Source organism: Camelus bactrianus, chromosome 18, assembly GCF_048773025.1.
Source record: "Camelus bactrianus isolate YW-2024 breed Bactrian camel chromosome 18, ASM4877302v1, whole genome shotgun sequence".
Classification (NCBI taxonomy): Eukaryota; Metazoa; Chordata; class Mammalia; order Artiodactyla; family Camelidae; genus Camelus; species Camelus bactrianus.
This window is the reverse complement of record NC_133556.1, coordinates 14306200-14316313: the sequence shown is the minus strand read 5'-3', so window position 1 is coordinate 14316313 and position 10114 is coordinate 14306200. Positions and strand designations below refer to the sequence as shown.

At 46.8% G+C, this 10114-nt stretch overlaps 1 protein-coding gene across 6 annotated transcripts; it reads left to right on the top strand.

Moving 5' to 3' along the window:
- Window positions 1-6019: 6019 nt before the first annotated feature.
- C18H16orf54 (chromosome 18 C16orf54 homolog) lies at window positions 6020-9618 on the top strand. 6 transcript variants are annotated; one of them, XM_074346094.1, is made up of 2 exons: window positions 6020-7224; window positions 7509-9618. In XM_074346094.1, the coding sequence occupies exon 2, from the start codon at window positions 7789-7791 to the stop codon at window positions 8515-8517; it is 729 nt and encodes a 242-aa protein (XP_074202195.1). In that variant the 5' UTR covers window positions 6020-7224; window positions 7509-7788; the 3' UTR covers window positions 8518-9618. The 6 variants fall into 6 exon arrangements, with proteins under 6 accessions (XP_074202195.1, XP_074202193.1, XP_010970782.1 ...); XM_074346092.1 differs by having other exon boundaries at window positions 7505-9618; XM_010972480.3 differs by having other exon boundaries at window positions 6020-7229; window positions 7864-9618.
- The last annotated feature ends 496 nt before the right edge of the window (window positions 9619-10114 follow it).

Genomic DNA, 10114 nt, shown 5'->3' with positions numbered 1-10114 from the left:
CAGAATAGACAAATTCATAGAGAGCAGATAGTAGTTACCAGAAGTGGGGGTGGGGGGGGGGAGAGGAGGGGGAGTGACTACTAATGGGTATAGGATTTCCTTTTGGGGTGATGAAAATGTTCTGAAATTAGGTAAGTGCTTATGGTTGCTCAATCTTGTGAATACACTAAAAACTACTGAATAGCATACTTTAAAAGGTGAAATTTATAGTATGCAAATTATTGCTCAGTAGAAATAATAATAAATAGATAAAGTTTGGTCTCCCAGTCTTGCTACCTGTAGAAAGTGCGACAGTGATGTGTTTGGGATCCAGGTGAGACCCCTTGGCATGGAGACAGGAGTGCTAGAAGATGGTTGAATTTGGAGGAATGAGTTTTCTGAAACCTGAATACAAGTGAGTCCTCCAGTTGGATCTCAGGTGATTAGCAGCCCATGGAAATAGTAATCCTTTCTGATGAATGGGGCAGTGATGGCCAGGTATGTTGTGGAGGATATGAAGTTCAGTGTTTTCTTGAGAGCATCCATTTCCACCAAAATCAGGCTAAGAACTGAGTATGATCAGGCCCATTATCGATAGGAGTTGGGAAAGTTGTGGTCGCCTCTTGGGCCCTCCTTTCTTCTAGAAACATCTGGAGGGCAGCAGTGTGTCACAGGGTGTAGGTTCAGGTGCTGGCCACTGAAAGCCTCATTCTGGAACATACTTCACTGACTTGCCAAGTGGCATCATGGCAGAGAAATGGGACCCACAAAAGCTGCCCCCAAGCACACTCAGCTCAACTGATTGCCTCGACATCCATCAAGTCGTTATCTCCTGATGGGGCTCAGTTCTGGGCCTCAGAGAACTGTTAAGAAGTAAGGATGGCCAGACTGGGCAGGTGGGATCCAAGCAGAAGTGAAGGAGGTACCTGGCAATCAGTTAGCAAGTCCTTTAGGCTGAAAGACAGCAGAATCCCAGAGGGTAGCTCACCAACCCCCCAAATCTCTGTTCCTTTGTGGCCCACGTTCCCTAACTGGAGAAGACATAGCCCAGAACTCCAGTTTTGCAAACACAGGTTTCCCCAGAGAGGCTGCACTGCTGGGAAAGCCTGCTTCTTCCCCTCTCCTGTCTGACCGCACCCCAAAGAAATCAGAGAGTTTTATCCAGGAAGCCTTCCTACTATTATGAAATATTACACAAATACAGAAAAGTACAAAAAAGAAATGTTCTGTACGTAAAGCTAGTTTTTACTTACTACCTTTGAGTTATCTGCACCCCCAATCTAGTTGGAAATTCTGTTCTGCAATGTAATTAACACACCTAGGAGCATATAAATTAGCATTTTGGGGTTGCAGGTCACAGAAACCCGGCCCAAACTATTAAGCACAAAGAGACGTTTATCATAAGGACTCATGAACCCAAGGACAAGAATAAGGCTGGGAATCTGGAAGGAACTGAAATCAGAGACTCAAACACCATCAGACATCTCTTTTTCTCCAATACTCTTCTCTCAGTTCCCTGTGATGGGAGAGGGAACACTGACAGTTCCCAACTTTCACATCTAACAGATTCAGTTACCTGGAGACATTCAGTCTCACTTCCAAAATTCCAAGGGAAAGAACTAATTGGTCCAGCCTGCCTGAGGCATTCCACCCAGTAACTCATGGTTAAGGGAGTAGGGGGAGCTGATGTTGTAGGAATACAACAGCTCTTACTGCCACCACTCAGAAAAGACAATTCCTCAAATAATGGCACCAGTCAAGCAATCCAACAAGCGCCCACTGCAGGGCGGAAGCTATTTGACCCCTCAGAGGATACAGACTTAGGGCAGGAGGTCTCAACCTTGGCTACACATTGAAATCACCTGGAAAACCTTAGCGATGACTGATGCCTGGGTCCCCCCTGCCCCAGGAGATTCTGATTTACTTGGTCTGAGGTGTGACTTCAGCCTCAGGCTTTTAAAAAAAAATCTCCCCAGGTGCTTCTAACGTGCACCCCAAGGTTTAGACCTGCTGGCTAGTGCTGTGCTTTTCAAACACTCACGTGCCTGCACATCACGGGTATCCTGATAAGATGCAGCTTCTGATTCAGTAGGTCTAGGCAGAGCTTGAGAGTTTGCATTCTGATGCTGTCCCGGGTGATGCTAACCTGGTCCTCAGCCCATTCTGGGAAGCCAGGTTCTGTGCAGCACTGTCCAAGAGAACTTTCTGTGATGGCAGAAATGGTCTGCAGATGCGCTGTCCAATACAGTAGCCACTAGCTGCAATGTAATTAGCAGATTAATGAAATGAAATGTAATTAGTGAGACTGAAGAACTGAATCTTTTACTTTATTTTATTTGAATTAATTTGAAGAACCACATGTGGCCAACAGCTATTGTATTGGACAGAGCCCGTCTAGTGGATTTCAACCAGAGGGAGGGCATATCTGAATCACCTGTGGGATTACAACCAACTCAGTGCTCTTGTGGCTGCTGAGTTCCTCCTCACCACCCCCAATCCAGGCCCCAAGACAGTGTGATAGAATAGGGGTGCAGTGTGGGGAGAACAGGGATGAAGAGTTGAAGGCCCCACAGGTGATTCTGAAGCACTGTCGTTGCTCACCTGGTGAGAACCATTGATGTAGAATGTTCCAGATATCTATTTCCCTGTTACAAACCACCCTCAAACTTAGTGACCTAAGAAAGCAATGTTTATTTTTCTCATGAATCTGCATTTTGGGCAGGGCTGAGTGGGGATAGCTCATCTCTGTTCTACTTGGCGTCAGCTGAGGTGGCTTGAAGGCTGAGGCTGGAGTCATCTAGAAAGGAGCTCGCTTATGAGTTAGGGAGTTGAGGCTGGCTGTCAGCTGGGACCCTAGCTGGGACTTTAACCAGGGCACCTATTTGTGTCTTAAGCTTCTTCACACATGGTGCCAGAGAGAGAAAGAGAAGAAAAGGGAAAGAGACCAAGTCAGATGGGAACAACTCTATCCCTATTTTTAACCTAGCCTTGGAAGCCATACTGTCACTCCCACCATATTCTAGTCATTAGAAGTGATGGTGGGAAGGGTATGGCTCAGCAGTAGAGTGCATGCTGGCATGCATGAGGTCCTGGGTTCAATCCCCAGTACCTCCATTAAAATAAATACACAAACCTAATTACCCCTCCAAAAAAAACCAAACAAAACAACAAAAAGATAAAGATTTAAAAAATGGTTTGTTAAAAAAAAAGTCACTAGCTAGCCCATATTCAAGAGTCAGGGGATTAGATACTACCTTTAACAGGAGGAGTGAAAAGGAATTTGAAGACATATTTTTAAACCACCACATACACTTAGAAACAAGGAGCACTACGGGCAGAACTCTGCACACAGCAGCGCATAGTCCAGCTGCCTTGTCTATGAGAAATCAAGTTTTGCTGGTACCAGGCACAGCCAGGCTCATCCCTGACTCCAAAATTCCAACTGGAAGACACCTCCCCAAAGGCCTGTTTTCTAGACTTCTGACCCAGAGGCTACCCTATTACACACACTCCTTGAGTAACTTCCTGATTCCTTTTTTCAGAATTTCTTGAGTGGTGGTGTGGGAGGAACTTAGGGGTCAGGACACCTGGGTTCTGATCCCAACCCTGCAGAAGCCTGTAAAAAAGAATGCAGGTTTATTTGGGAGTGAGGAGATTATAATAATTTTCTTCTCGATGTGTCAATTTTCTGTATTATTATTTAAAGTTTTCATTGTGGTCACAACGTTGTAAATCAACTATACTTCAGTAAGAAATGTTTTTTAAATTAAAAAAAAACTAAAAAAATCTGGAAAAAATAAAGTTCTCATTGTGGTTATTTATATATATACCTACACACACAGACACACACACACACACACACACCATAAAACTTATCATTTTAACAATTTTTAAGTGTACAGCTCAGTAGCATTAAGTATATTCACATAGTTGTGCAGCCATCACGACCATCCATCTCCAGAATCTTTTCATCTCCTCAAACTGAAATTCTATACCCATTAAATACTAACTTCCTATCCCTGCTTCCCCTAGCCCCTGGCACCCACCATTCTACTTTCTTCCTCTATGAGTTTGACTATTCTAGGGACTTTAAATAAGTGGAATTATACAGTATTTGTCCCTTTGTGACTGGCTTATTTCACTTGGCATAATGTTTTCAAGGTTCATCCATGTTGCAGCGTATTTCAGAATTTAATTCCTTTTTAGGCCTGAATAATATTTTATACAGAATATAAATACTATGTTATATATTTTATATATACATATATATATCGCATTTTGTTTATCCATTCATCCATCAATGGACAGATGAGTCGTTTCCACCTTTTGACTTCTGTGAATAACACTGGTATAAACATCAGTATGAAAATATCTGTTTGAGTCTCTGCTTTCAGTTCTATTGCACAATGTAGACATATAATTGCTGGATCGTATGGTAATTCTATGTTTAATTTCTTAGGGGAACCAGTTAAAACTTTTAAAGCCTTTCTGTAAGTGATGAAAGACAGTGAAGAATCAGCCAGTTTGATGCCTTAGGAACAAAAAAAATCATGTCTGATCTTTCTGGTTTTTAATAACGTTTACCCCTCTAGTGCTTCTATTTTTTTAAAGACTAATTGCAAGAGAACATACATAACAATTTTCAGGTTTTATTTATTTGAAATTTCTTTTAAAAATAAAACTTTTTTCATGTGCCTATTGATCATTTATGTTTCTTCCTTGGAAAATTGCTTGTTTAGCTCTTCTGCCCATTTTTGGATTGGGTTGTTTGTTTTTTTCTTATTAAGTAGTAAGCTGCTTGTATATTCTGGAGATCAAGCCTTTGTCAGTTTCATTTTTTGCAAAAATTTTCTCCCATTCCTTAGGTTGTCGTTTTGCTTTGTTTATGGTTTCCTTTGCTGTGCAGAAGCTTGTAGGTTTAATTAGGTCCCATTTGTTTATTCTTGCTTTTATTTCTATTGCTTGAGTAGACTGCCCTAGGAGAACATTTCTGACATGTATATGAGATAATGTTTTGCCTATGTTTTCTTCTAGGAGGTTTATTGTATCTTGTCTTATGTTTAAGTTTTTGATCCATTTTGAGTTTATCTTTGTGTATGGTGTAAGGGAGTGCTCTAGCTTCACTGAAAAAAATGCTCAATATCACTAATTATCAGAGAAATGTAAATCAAAACGACCATGAGGTATCACCTCACACCAACCAGAATCGCTATCATTCAAAAGTCCACAAATAACAAATGCTAGAGAGGCTGTGGAGAAAAGGGGACCCTCCTACACTGCTGGTGGGAATGCAGTTTGGTGCAGCCACTGTGGAGTATGGAGATTCCTCAAAAGACTAGGAATAGACCTACCATATGACCCAGGAATCCCACTCCTGGGCATATATCCAGAAGGAACCTTACTTCAAAAAGACACCTGCACCCCAATGTTCATAGCAGCACTATTTACAGTAGCCAAGACATGGAAACAGCCTAAATGTCCATCAACAGATGACTGGATAAGAAGATGTGGTATATTTATACAGTGGAATACTATTCAGCCATAAAAATGACAACATAACGCCATTTGCAGCAACATGGATGTCCCTGGAGAATGTCATTCTAAGTGAAGTAAGCCAGAAAGAGAAAGAAAAATACCATATGAGATCACTCATATGTGGAATCTAAAAAAAAAAAAAAACATAAATACAAAACAGAAACAGACTCATAGACATAGAATACAAACTTGTGGTTGCCAAGGGGGAGGCGGGTGGGAAGAGACAGACTGGGAGTTCAAAATTTGTAGATACTGACAGGCATATGCAGAATAGATAAACAAGATTGTACTGTGTGGCACAGGGAAATGTATACAAGATCTAGTGTTAGCTCACAGCAAAAAAGAATGTGACAATGAATGTATGTATGTTCATGTATAACTGAAAAATTGTGCTCTACACTGGAATTTGACACAACATTGTAAAATGACTATAACTATAAAAAAAGTTAAAAAGAAAAACATGAAAATAAAATTTTTATTGTCATAAACACATATAACAAAATTTACCATCATAACCATTTTTAAGTGTCCTGTTCAGTGATATTAAATTAAGTTCAGGTTTTATTTTAAGGCCTATAATCTCATTCAATTCTAATGTCATCAGGTTTCTGCATATGTCATAAGGCCCAGAGCCTTGGGGCTCTTTCTTCCACTTACTGCCACCCCCTGTCACACTTTGTGCGCCTTCTGGCCATCCCTCAAAACCTCTAGGACAAAGCAATCTGAGTCAGGCTACCCTTGTGACCATCTTTTGTAAGACACTAACATTTCAACATATTTTTGTAGCCTTTCACATTAAATGGCTGTCATTTTGCAAAACAAAATGTTAACGCACCTAGGAAGAATTGTGTTGTACAGGTGGCTTGCCACACCAGGAATTTATGCCTGTGTTTCCCCAGTCCTCAGACATATGTGAGATGTGTGACTTAAGGCCTAACACTGCCCTTTTAGGGCTTCCCTGTCATCAGCTGTCAGTGAGTGAGCCAAACTAAACAATCTCTGAAAGGCCTCCAGTCTAGGAGCTGAGATGCTCTGTCACACCCTGGCCCCAGGTTCCTCCGACCCTAAGCGCCAGGAGAAAGACCAGATGGCGAATGTCTGTTATCTTGGAGATGGGCCTCAGCCTGTTTTTTAGCCTGGATCCTTCCCAGAGACCTGACATTTTTTGCTACCCAAGCCTCACCTCACAGATATTTTCCAACCAAAATTGAGGCTAAATGGTCTGAAGACAAGGAGATATACATTCATGAAAAGCATGGAGAAGGTGGGACAAGCAGGAAGGCAAGGTGGGGCAGGTTGCAGGAGTGGGTTTGGTGGGGCCCAGTGCGCACAGCAGGGGCAGGGAAACCACCTGGGAGTAGGCAGAGCGAGGACACTTGGTGTTCTGGATGGGCCAGTCTCTTTCTTTCTTGGCCTCCGAGTGCATGTTGGGCCTGGGGCCTGGCTATGGGGTGACACTGAGTTCAAAAGAGCCACTGCCCATTCCGGCCCCACCTCTTGCCAGGAAACGCCTCCCCACCGCAGTGACCACATCCCCTCAGGTTGCCTTGGAAACATTCCACGGGGGTGCTGGGGGACCCAGGGCACGGTTGCTCAACAATAGGTGGTGCCCTCCTTTCCGCCTTCATCAGAGACAACTGCCCTGCACCCTCTGCTCACACAGGGAAGAGCAACTCCAAAGTTGAGCCAGAAGCCCAGGGACTGACAGAGGTGAGGTAGGGAGTGAGGCAGCCCCTGCAGGTGGGGGACATGGGGGGACAGAGACAGAGCAAAGCTGGAGAGGCAGGGACAGGTGCAGGGGTGGCACCTGAGACCCGGCACAACAGCAAGCTCGGGGGAGCCTCAGAGAGCAAGCCCAGCTCCAAGGGGAGTTGTTGGGGGAAGCAGCATCCAGGGCGCCAGCCGAGGTGGCTGGGAGCGGGTCACACACACGGGGGCCGGGCTGGGCAGGGAGGCTCTCATTTCCTCACCCAGCACTTCCTCTTCCAAGCAAGACCTAAGGGACTGAGACAGGAGGAAAGAAGCCCTTGGGGCCCTTTTGTCTGAGGCACCCTAGAGTCTGAGAGGGAAATGGAGCTTCCAGAAGGGGGCTGGAGATTCTGAGCAGGAAGGAAGACCTGGTTGCGGACCGAGGTGGGCCCCCGTCTCTCTGGCCAGTGGCCATCTGACTCCTCTCACCCTTTCTGGGTCCTCTCTGCTCCTCTGTCTGCCTAGGTCTGTTTCTCAGCCAGATGTCGCTGAGCTTCTCCCGACTCTGTCTCCTCACTCTTGTTTATGGACCCACTGCTCCTCTCTCTAGATTGTGCTGACTCTGTCTCATGTGCTTCCTCTCCTGACCCGTCTCTCCAGATGCCTCCGACTCCAGAGCAGCCTTCTGGGCACATGCAGGGGCCTCCTGCATCGGAGTCAGCCTTTTGGCCCCTGTTGCCCTGCGGGCCCTGCATCCCCATCATGCTGGCCCTGGCTGCCCTGGCTGCCATCTTCCTCCTGACTACGGCCGTGTTGGCTGAACGCCTGTTCCGCCGCTCTCTCCGCCCAGACCCCAGCACTTATGCGCCCACCTTGGTCTGGCGCCCTGGAGGAGAGCTGTGGATCGAGCCCATGGGCACACCCCGAGAGCGCTCCGAGGACTGGTATGGCTCAGCGGTTCCCCTGCTGATGGACCGGGACCCAGACCCTCCCACCCCGGGGGGCACCTTGGAGGCACGAGCTACAGCCCCACCTGCTCTGTCAACCCCAAACTCTCCTTCCAGTTCCTCAGTCCCCCAGATCCCACCCAAGGTCCCAGCCCATAGCACCTTCTGGAGGCCCCCTGCCTCAGGCCTGGTGAGCTGGATCGAACCTGAACAGAGGCCAGAAGCCAGTGTGCATCTAGGGAGCCCCCAGGCCCAGAGGCAGCGGCTGGGAAGCCCTGATCCTGAGTGGGGCCTCCAGCCTCGGGTCACCCTGGAGCAGATCTCAGCTTTCTGGAGGCGTGAAGGCCGGACCAGCGTGGGTTTCTGAATCCCAAGGGCCTGGAGGACTGGACTCCCAGAGTCCCCTGAGGAAGGTCCAACCTCAGAGGAATCTTAAGACCCTGAGGCCCCAAAGAACCTGAGTTGACACCCCATCCCTGGCAAAGAATGCCCCTCCCAGGCCTTTTCCTTCTGGATTTGAGCTCCCCCTGGATCTGAGCCTGGGCAGGCTGGGTGTGGACAGAGCCCATGCCACAGGGGAAGCTCAGCGGTGCCTTTGCTTAGCTGCCCGGGGCTGCTGCGTGGAGAACTGGAGTTGGGGCACCCTGGGTAAGAAGCTGCCAAAATCACATTCTGGATTAAGAACTCAAGGTACTAGACAGGCAGGAAACAGCATAAACTCAGTGGCTCCCACCCTCCTTCAGTCGGCACCCAAGATGCCAACACTGAAGTGCAGGGTCCTGTGGATGCTGAAGAACAGACTGGGTATGATGACGAGGGTCAGCAGTGCTAGCAGGAGAGGACAGGAATCCTGCTTCCCAGAATCACAAGTCATCCCTCTGGAAAAACACATAACGAGAGGTCAAGACCAGGCAAAAGACCATCTTATTACATCCAAACTGTGGCTTTGATCCCCACCTTGCAACAAGAGGCCTTCTCTTGCCTGCAGCTGGGACCTACAGTCAGAAAAGGCCAGCGGGCAGCACGTCCTCTGGAGGCCGCCACATCTTAGCCCTCTGGATCTTATCGCTCCACGGTGAGGGAGGCCTCGGCCAAGGAGATCTGAGTTTGATCCAGTGTGGAAATGAATACTCTCCTGGGGCAGGGCAGCTTCCAAAACATGGCCTCTGACCATCTTCCCCCCCAGCTTACTGGAGTGGTTTAAAAAGGCAGATTTGCCCCAAGACAGGCTTACTTATAATGCTCCACCCCACAGAAGTGGAGCCCCGATCTCAGTATCAGCCGATCTCCCCTTTGGGAGCAGAGCCAGGGGCTGGGAGAGGTGAAGGAGTTTCCATTCCCCAGGGTCTGACTTCCCAAACTTCAGTCCTGAATGCTAGGATTTTTGTCATATCAGTTTACCACCTGTACTTCATAGTTTTCTTTAAATTGTTTTACTATTTGCTTAATAAATTTATTTTACAAGGAATCTGTTTTGTATCACTTCTGTAAATGGAAAACCAAGTATCACTTGCCGGAAATAGAAGGTTAAGCAGGCAAATAAAGACAATATAAGCAAAGATATCGAGTTCTAAGTAGACATTGTTCCCTGTTAGAGGCATTGACCCAAAGATCTGCTCTTTGTTAAAAGGGCAGAAATGGAGCCACAGGTGTCAGGAAAGTGTTAGCACCACCCTGAGACCTTCCCCCAGAAGTGTTGGGGTGGATGAGAGCCCCACACAGGGAGTAGCCATCCTGTGCTACTTAATGCCAGCCAGGAACCCCCCAAGTTCATCCACACCCTAGAAATGCTGCAGGGCAGAGGCCAACACTCAGCTCTTCCTTTTCAGGAGGGCCGGGGAGCACTGGGGCCTGGATCTCTCTTCCCATCTCTTGGATGCCAGAAGTTGGAGGAGCAGCCAGGGAATTAGAAGCCCCCAAGCTGAGGGACACCGCCCCCCCCCCCCCGGGTGCGCTCACCCAGC

What these genes read in the sequence shown, in the direction of transcription:
- C18H16orf54 (XM_074346094.1), top strand. Translation starts at nt 7,789, where the DNA reads ATGGACCCACTGCTCCTCTCTCTAGATTGTGCTGACTCTGTCTCATGT.